General features: G+C 36.2%; 1 protein-coding gene across 1 annotated transcript in view; it reads left to right on the top strand.

Moving 5' to 3' along the window:
- The window catches only part of Swip-1 (EF-hand domain-containing protein D2 homolog Swip-1), an 81,091-nt gene extending 61,570 nt beyond the window's left edge, over positions 1-19,521 (top strand). The window contains exon 2 of the mRNA XM_067768507.1: positions 18,655-19,521. Within this exon, the coding sequence (XP_067624608.1) occupies positions 18,655-19,069 (415 nt within the window). The 3' untranslated portion in view covers positions 19,070-19,521. The remainder of the gene's footprint in view (positions 1-18,654) is intronic.
- The last annotated feature ends 282 nt before the right edge of the window (positions 19,522-19,803 follow it).

The raw sequence follows: 19,803 nt of genomic DNA on the forward strand, positions 1-19,803 counted from the left end.
ACTTTCTTGATATTTAAAATCATCAGGTTGGATAGTCAAAAGGTCGAACTTAATGTCCTTGTACTTTTTTCTGTCCTTAAGTTTTTTGCCCGTGTGTATAACCCGAGTATCCAAAAAAGTAAAAGTTTTTGGGATTTGCCCATATAAACAAGCACAAAATCGTGCTTGACAGCTCTTTTCTTAAGCGCAGTGTCCACATCATAAGAAACCGCTCAAGAAAAATTTCGTATATATTTCTTGTGTGAAAAATAGTAGTAGCCAAATAATTTTGGCATTTCCTTTATCTCTCTGTTCTCGATGAACGGGCGCCACTTCCGTGCAAGACACAAAAAGCTGATTCAGCAAAAATCTGTTCAAATTAGGATATACGAATGGAAAATGCACTTAAGTAAAAGAGAATACACTAAACAAGAGAAAAGGAACACTTTTGCTCAAAAAGAATTACAAATACTATTCAACCCATAAATACAGTCACTGTTATTGCTGGTATTTAACTGACTGCGTTCTTACAGGGTCGTTGCTCAAGAAATTATAAGACGCACATATATTTATTGGCGAACCCAAGGCTCCTTGTGGACGTTTCCTTTCAGAAAGCGTATGAGTTTTCTTGAGAGATGTATATTACTTGAAAAACGGAATCATTTTAGGCATTTCTTGGGCGTTTTTTTTTTTTTTGGAATTTTTCATATCTTGCGAAACCTCGGTTGAGTCTCAAAATCTTTCTTACAAAAACCAGAACGTTAAAAATAACCGCCCGTTAAGTTTAGTGGGGCCCCTGGGCACCAATGATGTGGAGGCCCCTTGTAAGGGATTTAAAAGAGAAATAAACAAAAAAGACGTGTAGGTAGTTAGGTTTATTATATCTTATAACTTTAAAAGAGCAATTCTTGTATATATGAATATTCGTATATTTGTATGTGTGTATAGCCGAACGATCTCGAAAACGGCTCAACTGATTTAAATGAAATTTGGCACAGAGATAATGTATCACCTTCTAAGACTTTCTACCTAGGTGTTGCCACTCAGAATGTTTCACAAGGTTGCCACCTCTTCGAAATTAAAAAAACATTGGATGAGATATGCCGATATGGGTGTCAAATGAAAGGTATTTCATTCCGCATTACAATAGAGACATTTTTGATTAGGGTTGCCATTTAGAGTTGGGGTAGTTAGACGAAATAGTACTCTACTGATGACATGTAGAACAAAGTATGTTATGCGGCATACTCGAAGATTGCCGAGCCCAGGTACTTATTTATTACCTGTAGTCATAGGAAGCGTTTCCGTGCCTTTTTTTTCAGCGAAACATTTTATTATATCGTCAATATTAATATCACGTACAATGTCACGCTCCATGCTTATAATAGTTAAATGATTCAATCTCGGTTTGGATGAGATATTTTTTGTTGCGGCACACTGCGAGTGCATTAACAGTTAATTACAATTATATTCTTCGCGTAAAATTACCCTTCGCTGCTGCTATGACTTCAAAGGTGAAGTTCATATTAAAAATACATTTAAAATGTATCTTTTTCATTAAACATTATTTCATAAAATAGGTGAATTGATAGATTCAAATTAAATAAGATCTCATAATATTTAAAAGTATAAGAGAATTAATGAAATTAATTATTGAATAATTAAGTTTTTTAAATATTTAATTATGTATGACGTATTTAGTTTAATTACATTTCATAGGATGGAAAAAAGGACCTTGATTTATGATTTTATACTGGCAGTGGCAGATTATTAGGGGGCTACATGATGGTGCTATAGGTTTCGAGACCCACCGTTTGCAGGGGGCCTCCTGTGACCTGGCACTTTCTAAATTATACTTTGTTAAATCACGAACAGGTGGCGGAGAAATACTATACAATTATAAAAAAATACTTTGTTAAACCACGAAAGAGGGAGAGAGAAATATTATATTTTGTTTTTTAATAATTTTAAAATATTTCTCTATCTTTTATTTGTTGAAGTATTGTTTTTTTATTATAATTTCATAGTATTTCAGATTTTTCCCTGCCTGTTACATGTTTAAGGGTTAAGAGTTAGGGTTTATTTATTATAATTTATTAGTATTTCTCCGCCGCCTGTCCGAGCCCGGCAGGGCCCCTTTTGAATTTCAATCTCGGACCTCACGCAGTTTTAATCCGCCACTGTTCTGTGGGGGGGTCCCTACCTTGTGAGGGCCCTGGGCACGTGCCCCAAGTGCCCTTATGTAAATCCGCCGCTGGTGCGCAACCTTCCACTTCGGGGGTTCAGTCGGCGTCAGATAGAACTGTACGCACAACTTTTACTTTGACAATAAAGTTAAGGTATACGAATTTCGTGAAAGTTATCAGCATGGATGCGTTGGCACAAACACGCAACGAAAAGTTAGACAACTTTTAACTTTTAGAACTTTTATTTTCCTTTTATTCGCAGCATTTTTCAGATTTTACAATAAAACGAGCCGGACCCGTGCGCATCTTGCGCAACCAATATAAAAATCTCTTATCAAATATCAACAGAAATCAGCTGTTCTATCAATCAGTTGTGATAGCAACTGCCGGCAATGCAGTGCAAATATTCACAATAGTGTCATAGTACAAATAGATTTTTCCATTTTTACAACCAAAACTTTATTTATAAATTTGGATTCGAAATAAGAGCGAAAAAGGGACCCGCACATGGAAACAGCAATTAGAAATAATATATTATATATATTGGCAACAGATCGGCGAAAAAATGTTGTAATACCCAAAGCTGCTATAAAATGAGTTTCAATGCAGTATTTGCTAGTGCACAAATTGGGCATTGCACGGATTGTAAAATAGCCATAACGGTCCATACTATGAAGGCTTTCAATTGTCAAAGTTAAAGTTTGGCGTAAAGTTCTATCTTTCGCCGCCCTTAGAGCTCTACCCACTCTAAAAGGTAAAACCGAAAGATTTTCCACTTTGTACCGAATGTCTGATGTCCGACATATTCGGCATTTCTGATTGGAAACCCCTGTGCTTCATGGAAACCCCTGTGCTTATGCGTATATGCTTATGATGTGTACTTTTTGCATTTTCAATTTTGCATATAAATAAAACGTTGGCGTTTATAACATTAACTATTTATAAAAAGAAATTGTGATTGCTTCACGTGTGGGCATGAAAAATGAAATATATCTGTATATACCAAGTAGCACCTCGTCGAATGCCCTACAATTGCACCTAAATTTAGAATGCATGCATATGGTGGAACGGGTTAAGTCAAGCGAGGGAGGTGAGTGCGGTAATGTTCTCCAGCAAATTTTCATAAAATTTTATAAATGTTGCTCTTACATCTCTACCACAATATATATGTATGTATATGTATTATACTTGTTTTATTATAACCGTCGAGTTAAGAGCCACCTCAATGTGAATACTGCTGACAGCCAAGAGGCTACTTGATGTTGCTTTTATGTTAGCATATATTTTATATATATTTTTTTATACTCAGCGTGCTTTGCACACAGAGTATATTAATTTTGATTGGATAACGGTTGGTTGTACAGGTGTAAAGGAATCGAGATAGATATAGACTTCCATATATAAAAATCATCAGTATCGAAAAAAATTTGATTGAGCCATGTCCGTCCGTCCGTCCGTCTGTCCGTTTGTCCGTTAACACGATAACTTGAGTAAATAATGAGATATCTTCACCAAATTTGGTACACGAGCTTATCTGGACCCAAAATAGATTGGTATTGAAAATGAGCGAAATCGGATGATAACCACGCCCACTTTTTATATATATAACATTTTGGAAAACACAAAAAACCTGATTATTTAGTAAATAATACACCTAGAATGTTGAAATTTGACGTGTGGACTGATATTGAGACTCTTGATAAAAATTTGAAACATTTTTTTTAAAATGGGCGTGGCACCGCGCACTTGTGATAAAATCAATTTCACAAATATTATTAATCATATAAATCAAAAATCGTTAGACCTATCGTAAAAAAATTCGGCAGAGAGGTTGCCTTTTACTATAAGGAATGCTATGAAGAAAAATTTACGAAATCGGTTAAGGACCACACCCACTTTTATATAAAAGATTTTTCGTGGACGAATAAAATAAGCTATATCTTTGCAAAAAAGAGCTTTATACAATGGTATTTCATTTCCCAAGTGGATTTATAACAATAAATAGGAAAACTTCAAATTTAAAAAAATGGGCGTGGCACCGCCCATTTTATGACTCAGCAGTTTTCTATGTTTCGGGAGCCATAACTCGAAGAAAAATTAACGGATCTTAATGAAATTGGGTACACATATTTTCCTTATAGCAGAAAATATTCTAGTAAAAATGGACGGGATCGGTTAAAGACCACGGCAACTTAGATATAAAACAAGATTAAAAGGTTTAACGGGTCGTAGACTAGAATAATAACCTATAACTTAGCAAAAAATAGTTTTGAATCAATGATATTTCACTTATCAAGTTTTACTGTAAGAGGAAATGGGGAGACATTTTTCTTTTAATTGAAGCTCACGCTGGGTATATAATGTTCGGTTGCACCCGAACTTAGACACCTTTACTGATTTTAATTGTAACTAATTGACCTACGCTGCGATACTTGTACATGTGTGTGCGTGTTTTCTAGCAAAATGAAAAGGTCGAACGAGCAAACAACGATTTAATTAACGATTGCCTAGGATAATAAATCTATCGAAAAATATAATAAATAAGTCTTAGAGATAGTGCGATTTCGATTTCTGTTCGAAGATCTATAGAAAGTATTTTCATGTTCGAATAAACAATCAGTTTCGTCCCAAAAATGTATGTGTACGCGCTAAGAATATTAAAAAAAAATGTCTGATCCAAACTTACTTGGACCTTGATCAATGTATTTGACCAACTAACAAAATATGATTGGCCTCGGTTAAATAGACCTAGAGGGAGAGCAGCAATGCAGAAATAATATTGGAATAAACCCGATTTAGTCCTAAAACCAATTCTGAAATTGTCTCAAAAACTATTCCGTTAGGTAGGTAGATAGGTATAATGACTGCGTGTCAAATCGCCCAAGTAGCTAATGAGAAGCCGTTTTGATGCCATAAAACCCGTCTATACCTAACTACTCAGTCTTACATACATCGGTTATATTCTACAACCTCACCAATTGGCACTCGACTCTCCCTCTCCATTAGAGTAAGGTTACTTGGCGTCAAAATAGAGAACAAGCTGAAGATGCTAAGAAAAGCGCAAGGTCACGAACAATACAGTTACTCACAAAAGTAAGTACACACTTGGTTTATGCTGAAAAAAAACTCAAATGCAGTGGTTCACAGCTTAATTGATAATTTTCATCCAAAATATCGCAAATTCCCTAACAGAAACCACATTCAAAAAAATGTCAAATGTTATTAATAGGTAATGAGAATTAATCAAAATTTCAAAAATTACCATCAAAATTTTAAAATTTTTTTTTCAGAATTTCTAGAAAATGTGCAAGTTAGAAATAGCTCAAAATTTTTCCTGAATTTTCAGAATTTTTTTCGGCGAGGGTGTTGAGCAGTTTCCCAAATACATCGCATGGACAAAAATGCATTTTGTATGTGGGGAATTGCTCAACACCCTCGCCGAAAAAAATCCTGAAAATTCAGGAAAAATTTTGAGCTATTTCTAACTTGCACATTTTTATACTAAAATTTATTGAGCTACAAAATTGCATACTCAAAAATTTTCTAGAAATTCTGAAAAAAAATTTGAAAATTTTGATGGTAATTTTTGAAATTTTGATTAATTCTCCTTACGTTTGAATAACCTTTGACATTTTTTTAAATGTGGTTTCTGTTAGGGAATTTGCGATATTTTAGATGAAAATTATCAATTAAGCTATGAGCCACTGCATTTGAGTATTTTTTTTTCAGCATAAACCAAGTGGAACGGTGGGAAGAATCGATAAAAGGGCGCTGGACCTCCATGCTAGTTCGGAATATAGCGGAATGGTACGAGCGAAAACACGGCGAACTAAATTACCACCTCACACATATATTTAGCGGGCACGGCGGCTTTAAGGAATATCTACATAAGCGTGGGATAGAGGAGGATCCTTTCTGTTCACACTGTCCATCCGAATTCGAAAGCGCGGAAAATGTAATGTTTCACTGCCCTCGTTTTCACGGCGAAAGACTCTCTGTACACAGAGTTTTTGGAGAGGAGCCTTCCATTAGCAATTTAGTTCACCGAATATGCGGACAAATAAATTGTTGGACTGCTGTGAGCAAGATGGCCTTTATGGTTATGACGCAATTGATGCATGCTGAAAGGGAGCGTAAAGAAATGCGCATGCGAAGTAGTGACGTTATGCCTAACGGCGGTTCCACGTGGTGCGGACACATGAACAGGATTAGCCTGGTTTCGTTGGGCCACTTGAGGGTAGTGCGCTACCCCAACCCCGTCCAATAAAAAAAACAAAAAAATATAACAAGCTAAACTGAAAAGTCAATGGTACAAGAGTATAGAAGATATGCATTGCATACTATTCGCGTAAATTTTTCTAAGCGGGGTAGCCCCTCGGCAGTGTTTGGCAAGCGCTCCGGGTGTATTTCTGCCATGAAAAGCTCTCAGTGAAAACTCATCTGCCTTGCAGATGCCGTTCGGAGTGGGCATAAAATCATGTAGGTCCCGTCCGGCCAATTTGTAGGGAAAATCAAGAGGAGCACGACGCAAATTGGAAGAGAAGCTCGGCCTTAGATCTCTTCGGAGGTTACCGCGCCTTACATTTATTTATTTTATAAGTGGGCGTTACGTGAAGCAGCAAACATTGCACCCATCACACGCACTTGGGTACCCCGTCAAAGGGACATTAACGGCATTGAAAAAACGGATGGACCTGCAAAGGCCGGTCACTTTCTTCAATAAAGAGTGACATTATTATCAATCTCAAGAAAAATAATTCGGAGGCAGTGTCGAAACGTTTCTGAAATGGCTCGGAAATTATACCGTACCGAAACGTATACACTGTCTCGTGTGAATTGGTGGCGACGCTATCTCAAAATTATCCTGAAGTATTTCCGGTAACAAATGAAAGAAAGTCCGGAAATGTGCCCGAAATAGCTTCCAAATATCCAAATTTTTCCGAAAACGAGGTGATCTTAGAGGGGTGCCCATAAGAGAAGGTTTCACTGCTCAATTTTCTAAATTTGCAACAGAGTTCGACCTACATATACATATGATCTAAATATCAAATATTATCGGTCTTATCTAACCCAGAGAGTTATATAAAAAATTAAAAAAAAACTATTTGCAGGTGCCACATAGTCGTTAAGGCCACCAGTTGTCCATATATCAGCTTACAAGAATTCGCATCGGTATGGAAATATTCTAATATTCGCTAAATTTCCTACTAGAGTTTTCCGATCGCTGTAATCTCACTTCATCACCCACGACATGGATAAAACAGAAATGTGGGGTAGGACTCGAGTGCAGACTTCTTGCGCTATTTTAATTATGAGAATCATGAATTGTTTGCCCCGCCACACTACATAAATAGGTTTTACTTTAAACTACCTATTTATTTATTTTTCACAATTTTTCCTGCTAATTGCAAATGTATATACGTAGTATACACATACACACATAACAACTCGTCTGCATTGAAGACGGTGCACTTGCAATTCATTGGAAATTGAAATCGAAAGCGTTGAGGCACAGCAGACCGAATAGGTGATGAGCCGAGCTTAGATAACCATTGCACCTGGTGTACGTATAAAAGTCGGTGTTTGATATTTATTATGCTCATTTATATATGTACAATAGGATGTCCGTTATTTCCAAAGGAGGGGTGGGTTTTCCGCTCTTTTCAAGGTTTAAAATTTTGCGCGAGAAAATGGTTCGATTACACAGAAATCGTTCGTTACTCACAACTTCATATTAGGCTGACTTGAGCTATAGGAAAGTATTTTAGAGATGCGCTTCGCCGCATACAATACGCACAAGTTGTCATCAATATCCTTCAAGACCAAAGAGATAAGGGTGTTGGAGGCGTTAGTTCCACATTGCAATTGAAAAGATGGTTGGTGGCATATGGGGACACGATACAAGCGGGAAATACATTGGGTATGTCGGCGTTGATTCTGGATAAGTAATCGTTTACCCTATTACAGTTTTCAGATAGTAGTGGAGCTAGAGCGTCGCGCGTATCCATAAAAACGTTGCTTTCCTCAAGTACGATTTTAGGATATTTGGTTTTGAGGACGCGTTTCACCGGGCAATTGTTGGCATAGTAACTTGACGAATTTCTTCGTAGTGCTTGAGAAGATGACTCCTTAGGTTGCTGGAAGGCGGGGCCTCTTCAATCAGATGTCTGTTAGGATGCCCAGGTTTCTGGGTATTCAACAGAAAATGTTTGTTCACATTTCATTTATCTCCCTAATCTCGCCTCACTGTGTAGGTGATGGACACATACTCGACGACTCTATTGCAGACGCTTAGTATACCAGCGCCCGGCAAATTGATTTATACATAAACACATGTGTGGCTATGGGCGTTTCGTTGTCCCAAATACTGCCGGCGAGGGACTTGATGATTTTGTTGCAGCTCTGAGCTTAAGTGAAACTGCGGTTGCATTTTCGGCAAAATGTAGGTCGTGATCGATCGTCATACCCAGTACTTTTGGGTGTAGGACAGGGGCTTAGCGTAATGCCATCGACGTGAATGTCCAATATGGCTCATGCTTTTTCCATGTTATAAATAAAGTCACCAGAGATCTGGCCGGTGACAGTGCCAACGAACGTGGGGTGAAAAATGGTTCGGAAACGGATCTGAAATGGCATCTTGATTGGGAAGCGTTTCATGCAAAAATCCACTCTGAGGGTTTGCTGGCAACCACCGAGTCGTGGTCGAATAATTTTTATATCTTCTCATTTTGATTGTAAAATTCAAAACTTTTTACAGTTCACACTTTGAATTTTTAGTTACAACAAATCGAAATTCAATTGGAAAATAACGGGCATCCTAGTGTGTAGGTACCGATGATGCGGTAAGCCTATGGCGCATATGTTAGCCAATTACATGAGCTCTATAAACTATTACGTTAGCATGAACTTTTCTTGGCGGTGGTGGGTAGGTAAAACGGCATGTACCATATATATCAAGCTGCTGTATCACACACAAGGAGAAGTCTGTTTCGAATGTTGTAATCACAACCATTGACCGTGGCCTTTAAAATCGTCGTACATACAAAAATAGAAAAAAATTGCACAATGGCAACTCCTTTTGTCAACGATAAACAGGTTTTTCTTGCTTCCAGAAAAAGAAGACATCGCTATATTGTGGAATATACATTTTTGTGCAAGGTTGCCACATTTTTTTTATAAGAAAGAACATATTTTATATAACAAGGACCGAAAAATAAAAGCTTATAGGAGCTGTAAAGGAAGTGGATTGGAAAAAAAGAAAGTGAGATTGGGGAAGACGGAGTGCAAGAAGAAGAGGAAGATAAAGAATATTCCTCGTGTTCCAATGAAACGTGAACCAGATACGGATAGAGATTTAACATGCAAATGCAAAAACAAATTGAACCATATGGATCACATTGTTGTTGCATTTGCATGTTAAATCTCTATCCGAATCTGGTTCATGTTTCATTGGAACACGAGGATTGAAAAGAAAAAGATATAGATATAGAACAAGGATTGAAAAAGAAGAGAGTAAGATATGGGAAGATGAGTGCAAGAAGAGAAAGGGGGTGTGAGTCAGTAGGAAGGCGAGGAGCGAGGCAGGGGCGCAAAGAAAAGCCCGAAAACAAGACGAAGAGAAAGAGCACAGGAAGGGAAAGAGAAAAGTAAATGGTATATGGAGCAGAACGGAAGTGAAAAATGTAAATTCTAGTGTACAAAGAGAGGGAAGGGAAATCGGCGGAGGGAAAAATTATGCAGCGGCTAAAATAATTTTCTCATTACATTACATATTCGAAAAAATGTTGGTTATGACTCGAAGAGGATGAAAGGGGGAAAAGGGGGCAGAAGTAGTACCAGGGAAAAGAAAGAAATGAAAAAAGGTCTTGCAACAGATGGAGAGGGAGCAAAAGTGGGCTAAAAAGTAGAGAGAAAGAGATAATGAAAGAAAGTTGTTAAGCGGAGAAGAGGTAAAAAAAGAGAGGAGAGGAGAGGAGAGAAAAAAATTAAAATATGAAACTTCTTGATTTTTTTACAATCGATGTAAATCAGAGTTTAAACATGGCAATGTCGAGCACAGTTAGAACTTCACTACTTTTCGAAAAGTTTTAAAACTTACTACGCCACTACGTTTGACTCCGGATCCACTACGACTTTTCAGGCAACGAGTTTATTTAGTTTTAACCTTATGCAAATGAAATACCAAAGTGTTATAGGAAAACTATAACTAGCGGGCGCCGAAGGTCCTGGGTTCAAGTCCCGCCCAAAGTAACTTGAAAAATTTAGAAATAAGTTTTTTCAATTAGATAAAAGTATTTCCAAGCGGGGTCGCCCCTCAGCAGAGATTTGGCTAACACTCCAAGTGTATTTCTGTCATAAAAAGCTGCTCAGGAAAAAAAGATTTGCCTTGCAAATGCCGTTCGAAGTCGGCATAAATCATGTAGGCCCATTCCCGTCATTCGTAGGCAAAATTAAATGCAATACGACGCAGTGGAAGAGGATCTTCGCCTAGCTCTCCCTGGAGGTAAATAGCCCCAACTATTTATTCATTTCTATAGCTTTTGTCAATTTTACTCAAGGTTGCCTTAAAAGCCTCCCTAATTTCCTTTCGTTCTCAAACAATTTTTCGGATCAGGTTAGAATCAAAGCTGCATGATGACACGATTAATTAAAAAAATGTCACTCAATTGAAAGAATTTTTAATTTATTTAATAATTTGGGAAAAATTTAAACAACGTGACATCAGGACGGACAGGCGACAGCTGTTTCGATTATACCTTGTAAATCTCTTCAAAGCCTTTCCTCCCGGGAGTGGGATTTGAACTCGCCCCCTACGATGGTTGAAGTGTTACAAACGCCTTCTTTGCATATTTTCTTTATTTATAGTCCATACTTCGTATGGCATCATATGGTGAAGTTATGCGTTGGTAAGGCGGTTTTTTCAAAGAAACTTGGTGTTGTTTTTGTTTTGTTTATAGTACTACAACGAATTAAGCAATGTTGTAACAAGTTTTTTTTGAAAAAACCGCCTTTCCAACGCATGATGCCATTCGAAGTATGGACTATGAATAAAGAAAATATGCAAGGAAGGCAACTGGGATAAGGTTTATAAAAACTAAGGCATGACGTGGCTGAATGCGTTTGTAACACTTCAACCAACGCAGGAGTGCGGATTCAAATCCCACTCCCGGGAGAAAAGACTTTGAAGAGATGTCACGTTGTTTAAATTTTTCCCAAATTATTAAATAAATTATAAATAAAAAATTGCTTCAAATAAATGTTTTCATACATTTAAAGCAGTAAGGGTAATCCCCGCTTAAAAAATTCATGAAAGAATTTTTGTTTGATTTTTTTATTTTTTATTTGACAACTTCACAGAACAAGAATCCCTCCCTGATTTAATAAATCATACTACGATATAACCCATATGTCTAGCCTAGGTTAGCGTGCAGGATTTCTTTATTCCTAGAAATGGACCACTGACCGATTTGTTAGTTATGATGTAATTCTTAAAATTTGATACCAATTTAGCTGAATACCTTGGCTATTTTTCTATATACATGTTTTCGGGAAAACTGACCGGACACCGATCTATTTTAAAAATCTGATATGTGGGGCCCGGTTTACAAAAATAGATGTCTTGTAATACGAGTGAATTTGTTCTGACAAATTTTTCTTTTCAGAAGAAGTCTACTTGTTTGAAGACACTTGTATGTTTTGTGAAACGCGAACCTGGTGCGATTTGCTTGAGGTAGATGAAAGGAGTGAGAGAACGAGGGAGAAGAGAAGTATACAGAAATGGTGAGGGAGGCATAGACCAAAGAAAATAGTGAATCGGGAGAGTAAGATAAAAGATAAGGTAAGAGAAATATCGAAAGTGTCCAATAGCGGAATACTGGCAAAGATGCGAAAGTAAAAGATCCAAGGGAAGAAAGAGAAATGGCAATGGGAAGACTGAGTATAAGCCTCCTTTCAAACACAAATTTTCTGGATATTTGTTTGCTTTTTTTTTCTTCATTCGAGAGATACTTAATTCCAATCAACAAAAAACCTTTTTTGAGACGTACATATAGCCATTTTGTTGGCAAAATCGACAAAACATAAAAAACGGGCCATTTGTGATCCAAATACGTAGATCAAAGTGGCAACGATTTTTGTATGCCTTTATTTAGCATCTTTTTTCTGCAAACTTAACTATTCATATGTATAGTCTTCTGGCTCGTGGTATCGTTAGCTTTTGGCATACGTTCGCCACGCCGCAGCCTAAGTTATGGACTTCCAGTACGAGGCTGATCCCGAACCTGTTTTTTTCAGAAAAACTCGCTTGCTTCTGTTTATGGAGTGTGTTATTGATTCTGCACGTCGGCAACACGTTTGTCTGGACAAAATAAAACAGAAAGCACGCCTGCGCCTCTTCACTTTTTCACAGTTGCCTGAGCTGTTGTAATTTATTTGTGCGATTTATCGTATAGTTTGTTTTTCTTTTGTTGCTGTATTTTCACTATCCACATGTAGTGCGGACAGATTGCGCACATACATTTTTAACTAAGTTAGGTATATTTATTTTGATTCAATTTTGGTTTTTTTTTTTTTATTTGGATTTTTTATAAACGCAAACCAAGACCCGCCAGCTCATCTGCCCATCTTGAAGCTTGTCGATTGTGAAAAAAATTAAAAAAAAACACTGAGCTGCAACACAAAAGTCATTCATTTGATTTCCCCCATTAGTGATTTTTTTTGTTTCTTAGTAGTTTTCTTTTAATTTTTATTTAGCCATTAACAGAGCTGGGTAAATTCAATTCCATTACATTACCCATTACATTCCTCAGTAATTGGAAAAAGTAATCAATTCCTTTCTTCTACAGCAAAAAAAAAGTCATTCATTTGATTTCCCCCATTAGTGATTTTTTTTGTTTCTTAGTAGTTTTCTTTTAATTTTTATTTAGCCATTAACAGAGCTGGGTAAATTCAATTCCATTACATTACCCATTACATTCCTCAGTAATTGGAAAAAGTAATCAATTCCTTTCTTCTACAGCAAAGGAATTGATTACATTTCAATTCCTCAAAAAAAAATACCAAAAGTAATTTCGTTTTTTGAGGCTCAAGTACAAACATTTTTTTGTTTGTAATTGAAAAAAAAAATACTTTGCTCAAATGTAATTTCTGCCCCAGTACTTTCGAAAGGAATTGCAAATGTAATTGAAAATTTTCCAATTACATTACAAGGAATTGAAAAAGTACTTTCGAATTTCCCATTCGATTCCTCAAAGGAATTGCGAAAGTAATTGAAAAACTACAAGTGTATAGGAACTTACGCGGGTTGATGTGGGTGACTTTTCGGGTCACACTTTTCATTATTTCATCAGATTTTTCTTTTGAGTGGTAACTGGTAAGGGATCTCCTCTCCTTCCTCCGCTATCAAAGGGTGGTGGCTATAGGTAAGAAGCATACTTTTTAACTCTCTTTGATACATTCAGCTGGCATAACGTAAATACCAATAATGTTCCGGAAAACTTTTTTCTCGTATTCTTGATCTTTTGATCCATCAATAGTTGCCTCTTCTGAATCATATTGTAATAAATAATATTAAAGCAGACCGTATAAACGTATAAAACCGCATAAGCGTTTGAAGTGAAGTGTAGCTAAGGTATAGCGGCACCAGGTGCTACTAAATTTCTCAATGCCAAATGCTTCTTAATATTTAAAAGTTCGCGTAGAAATGATGCATCGCTTCGCCTCCTTGTTTGAAAAGTTTAGTGGTCAGATGTTCTTCGGTGCCTCGTTGATTTTAAGTCGGGATATTTGCATTTCCACCTCCTCACAGTACGATGTTGTCCACGCCTTTGGCAATAAGGCGTTACGCAAAATTTGTGAGTTTTTAAGTAATGGTATCCCCATTATTCCTATCATACCTTCGTTAAAATATATATGTAAATCATATGCACGTGTGTTTGTGACTGAACTCCTCCTACAAAACTGGACCCATTTTAATGAATATTTGTTTATATGTTCAAGGAGAATTGTGGATGCTTTAGATTCACAGCCTGATCTGTTTCTTTCTTATTTTCCCGGGAAATTAACCAGGGCCGACATATTTTAAACAAAATCAATTTATGGAGCGATTTTCTTGTAATTTCTTTCAGGCGTTTTTTACGATTTTTCAGACAACAATGCTTGCCACATTGTTAAAACGAGAAACAATTGGCGAAAATCCTTTTTCTGAAAAACCGATTGTAAGGTGCACCAAAATATACTCGCTCTCTTAATTTCAAGATATCTCAAAAATTGAGGCACTAGTTTGCGTTCATACAGACAGACGGATAGCAACAGCTCGTCATCCTAATAATTTCGGTATGCTTATTTGATTGTTTTTCTCTTCTCCTTTAAGGACTTACAATTTCCGAAACCAGACCTAATATACCATTTCATTCTCATGAAAGGTACAAAAAGGAAAAACAAATATTTGAATAGATTTTGCATTATTTCCAAAGAACCCTGATACCGAGGCTGTACTCTACATGTTCCATTTTCGCACACGAGTTCGAATTTTCCAAATATAAAGTCCTTATCTAACCCAAAAAAACACAATGATAACACAGGCCGACAGCATCTCAGACCCAGAAGCCGGACTATATATTTTCGAAGGATTTTGATGCTATGAATCGAAATCTGGCCTCAAAATTTCTCTATCAGCTCTGGTTTTCGAGATATCCTAACCTAAAAGTGCCTAACCCCTAGAAACTACCCCTACCACACCACAAAATTTCAAAATACGATATCAGGGAAAAAATATTTAAGCAAACTCAACGCCATTTGAAATAAGAAGACTTGTATTTAAAGATGACATCTTTTCATATTGGCAAGACTACATAACCTCAAATATGGACAAAAACGTTGTTTTTTGCACTTTTAGGTTAGGATATCTCGAAAATCAGAGCTGATAGAGCAATTCTGATTTGGATTCAGAGCATCATAAACCTTCCAAAAAATATACAGTCCGGTATCTGAGTCTCAATGTTGGTTAAATTTTGTCGGCCTGTGTAATTTATCCATCGCCTTTGGCGATACAACTCTTGTGACTCGAAGAGATGCGTGAGCGGTTTTTGCCGGTATTTTTTAATGCCCGGAATTTTTAATTCCCCGGATGAGGGGAACATAGACACAAACACGACGTGTGACCCGTTACCATCACCGCACAGAGGTTGAAGAAGCCGTGAAAAGAGCCAAACCTTCTAAATCAATAGGTCCAAACGGAGTAGTCGTGCCAATGCTAAAACATCTTGGCGCTGAGGAAGAAAGCTATCTGACGCACGTTTTCAAGCCTGGGAAACCGGCTAACGAAGGTGAGTTATAACGACCGGTATCACTCCGTTCGCCAGTAGCGAAGACATTGGAAACCTTCCTGCTCCGTCAGTTTAGTGCGAATCTTCGCCTATCCACTCATCAGCATGGCTTCCGCAAAATACATAGCACTACCAGCACTGTCAAAAGCTTTTGAAACAGTCAACCACGGTACTATACTCCAAGATATAGAAGATTCACCCTTTCCCCTTTGTAAACATAAACTGCAAATTATCCGAACCTAGCCGGCAATATCCACGGTCACTGTTTTGCGACATGGAATATTGGACGTTCACGTCGATGGTGTTGCGCTACCGATTATCAGCCACTAAAATATCTTAGGAGTAACATTTGGTCATACTCTCACCTTCAAGAAGTATGCCATCGAAGTTGTATCTAAAGTACAAATCCGCAACAAAATCCTCAAGTCGCTTGCGAGTAGCACTTGGGGAAAAGGTGAAGAAACGTTGCTAGCCACGTACAGAGCAATTGGCTGGCCACTCAACAGCAAACCTAAACTACGATGATACAATCTTGCCATAACCTTCCTCATATATGGCGAGAAGAAATGAATTGCAAGTCATTGAAGGCAGTGCTTGTATTTTAAAAACATTTTCTTATGGTCCAAAAAGTTACTATGGCCTCACAAAATCACCGCTTGAATCGCAGAAATATCTTTTACACTAAGAATTTTTCAATTACTTTTGCAATTCCTTTGAGGAATGGGAAATTCGAAAGTACTTTTTCCATTACTTGTAATGTAATTGGAAAATTTTAAATTACATTTGCAATTCCTTCCGAATGTACTTGGGCAGAAATTACATTTGAGCAAAGTATTTTTTTTTTTTTTCAATTACAAACAAAAAATTTTTTGTACTTGAGCCTCAAAAAACGAAATTACTTTTGGTATTTTTTTTTTGAGGAATTGAAATGTAATCAATTCCTTTGCTGTGGAGGAAAGGAATTGATTACTTTCCTCAAGTACATGTAATGGGGAATCGACGGGTATTGATTACCTAAAGTAATCGTTACTACCCAGCTCTGGCCATTAACCAGTTTTCTGTACCCTACAATGATTTTCCTTAATTACATAAATTAATTTGTGCCGTGCATATTGTTCAATTTGATTTCCTTATAATGAAACGAACATTTTTTTTTTAAATATTTACTCCGTAACTTATCGCGTATTTACGCTGTAAATACCGGAATTGTCCTGGAATTTCTATGAACTTGAATATTTCAGCAACTCTAAGCTTAATCAAGAAACGCGTATTGAATTTGTATGCACTATTCTGCTCGGGTGCCATGTCGCCTACCACATCGAATGTCCTGGGATCACTTTCCAGGCGAGGGAACATCAATAACTTAAAAAAAGTTGGTTCAACTAAAAAACAGTTTTTCTAACCGGGGTCGACCCTCAGCAGTGGCTTGGCAAATACTCCGAGGGTATTTCTGCTGTGAAAAGCTTTTCAGTGAAAATTCATCTGCCTTGCAGCTGCCGTTCGGAGTCGGCATAAAACATGTAGGTCACATCCCCCCAATTTGAAGGAAAAAGTTAAATGGAGTGACTAAAATTAGAAGAAAGGCTCGGCTTAACACTCTTCGGAGGTAAATTGCATCAAATATTAATTTATTTTGCTTTTTAACCCACCTGTCTATATCTCTTTAAGTCGTCCAAAACCCAATTCGGGATATTGATTTGAAGTAATCGACCAAATTAAAAACAAATTTGTATCCTATATTTTGTGATTTGAAAATTTGATAAACTCTGAAAACAGCGATAAAGGGACTATTTAGGTGTTATTTTGGGACTGGTTCGTGATCATTCCTGGAACCGTTTCGGGACTAGTCGGGACTACACTGAACTGTTTCAGAATTGTATTCAGGATCAATTCGGAGCTGTCTTAACGATAATTATGGGACTATTTTTAGATTGTTTTTGCGATCAGCTTAGGACATTTTCACGTCTGATGGCGTATAATTTTATACTAATTTCGAGGTTTTTTAAGGACAATTTCGTTGTTTCAAGTACATTTTTTTTTTTCTTCGTGTTTCGGGTTAATTTAAGGATGATTTCGGCATTACTTAGATATATTTAACTAGCAGGATATAGGAAAACTATGCAAACCACTTTAAAAACTTTTTTGAAAACATTCGAAAGTGTTTAAAACTTCATTTAAAAAATTTCTCAAAAAATTCTCAAATTATATGCACTTTGTATGGAAGAAAACCTAAAACACCATACGAAAAAAAAATTCTAAAATCATAGCTAATTTTGGAAGACTTCAAACTGCAAACTCGAAAAATTTCACATTTTGTTTAGAATTTCCGATTTTTTTCCGCAAGTGTTTTTTTAAAGGCGTAATTTTCAAATCCTTCAAATTTTCGATATTTTTCAAATTTCGAATTTTTCGAAAATGTTTTTGAAATTTATTGGCGCATAATTTTCACAAATTTTGCAGAATTTCCGATTTTTTCGCAAGTGTGTTTTAATGGCGTATTTTTCGAATACTTCAAACTTTCGATATATTTCGAATTTTTCCGAAAATGTTTTTGAGATTGATTGGCATATTTTTCGAACATCTCAATTTTTCGAATTTTTTCGAAAACATTCCAAAACAAATTTTCGAACTTCGAACATGTTTTTGAAATTTAAATTATTAAAAGAAGAAGATGGCTGATACAATTTATTTATAATTGTTGCTCGTATTTTCGTGTTTACAACAACTGTTTTGGTTTAAAGCTAAATCTCTTAGGGTGAACCCGAAACGAATATGATCAAAATTAATTTTTTTCGTATATGTACTTGATATTCACAACTGTATTCGAACTCGCATTCGCTTCTGCAGATGTCTTGAATTCTGCATTCGCAACTTCACAAGTCTAAGTAACTAGCGTTAATCAAATGATTGATCAGTTGGCTGACCTTTACGGATATTTACTATAAACTTTGCTACATATATCTTGCGCTTTTGAGCTAATTTAGTACTACATATGATTCAGTTGTCGAGTTGTTTCATCATTTGCGCTACATTAGGGCTTGATTTTATTGCGTTTTTCTTTTCTTTTTTTGATAATTTTTCCATTGCTTTTTTTCATAAAATTGCACTTTTACAAGGCAATATACATATTTAATAATTTAAATTTTTTTGCTTTTCTCTTGCAGATATGACGTTGGTCATGATGGCTATTTAGATCTGACCGAATTAAAATTTATGATGGAAAAATTGGGTGCACCACAAACTCATTTGGGCCTCAAGCAAATGATCGCTGAAGTCGATGAAGATCACGATGGTAAAATTTCATTTCGTGAATTCTTATTGATCTATCGTAAGGCACAAGCTGGTGAACTCGATAATGATTCGGGTCTGAATCAATTGGCACGTCTCACAGAAATTAATGTTGAAGAAGTTGGTGTTAGTGGAGCGAAAAATTTCTTTGAAGCCAAAATAGAACAACAACTGCGTTCGAATAAATTCCACGATGAAATACGACAAGAGCAAGAGGAGAGACGTCGTGAGGACGAGGAACGTGCCAGTAGACGTTTACAATTTCAACAACGTGCTGCGATTTTTCAGTAAATTAATTACACGTTAGATAACAGAATTATTAGCTCTAAGGGCTAAGGGGGGTTATATGGATAAGTAATACAGGGGGTTTGAAGTTTTAATAATGTTTATCATCACTTTGTAGCTTCTAAGTATAAAATATTACACATTTACAAAAAAATAACGCATTGAACGTACTGCCGGCAAAAGCTACGAAGAGTCCGCATAAATAAGTAATTTGTAAATGTCACAAGAGTAACTAAGAGCTAAATTAACAGCTGTGAATAACTACAAAGTACGTACTAATCACTTAGCTTTAGAACTAGCGTAGTCTTTAAAAAAAATCTTTAATTGAGGATATATATACATCTGTGAGAATAAAAATAGCAGCAAAAATTATGAACAAATTTGTCAAATGTTTTCATCTATTTTTTTTTTTTTTTTTTTTGATAGTTACAAAAAAACTTGAATTGAAAATGTTTCGAAGCGGCTCGCAAATTCAAACTTTTCGTAATAGTTTTTGAAAAAATCGTAGTGTTGAAAAATTTCGAAATTTTCACAAAGCACTTTTAGTAACTTCTAAACGCAGTTTCACAATCATTGTCAAAAATTCTAGCAGGATTATTATAATTTTAAAATTTCCATGAACTTAAAAGTTTCAGATATGTATATTTTGTGTATTTAGTTTTCCAAACAAATTTTTTCCTAGAACTATCAGTAACTTTTAAGCCCAGTTACAAAATCATGTTCAAAAATTCTAAAATTAT

This window comes from Eurosta solidaginis, chromosome 2 (genome assembly GCF_040869045.1).
Source record: "Eurosta solidaginis isolate ZX-2024a chromosome 2, ASM4086904v1, whole genome shotgun sequence".
Lineage (NCBI taxonomy): Eukaryota > Metazoa > Arthropoda > Insecta > Diptera > Tephritidae > Eurosta > Eurosta solidaginis.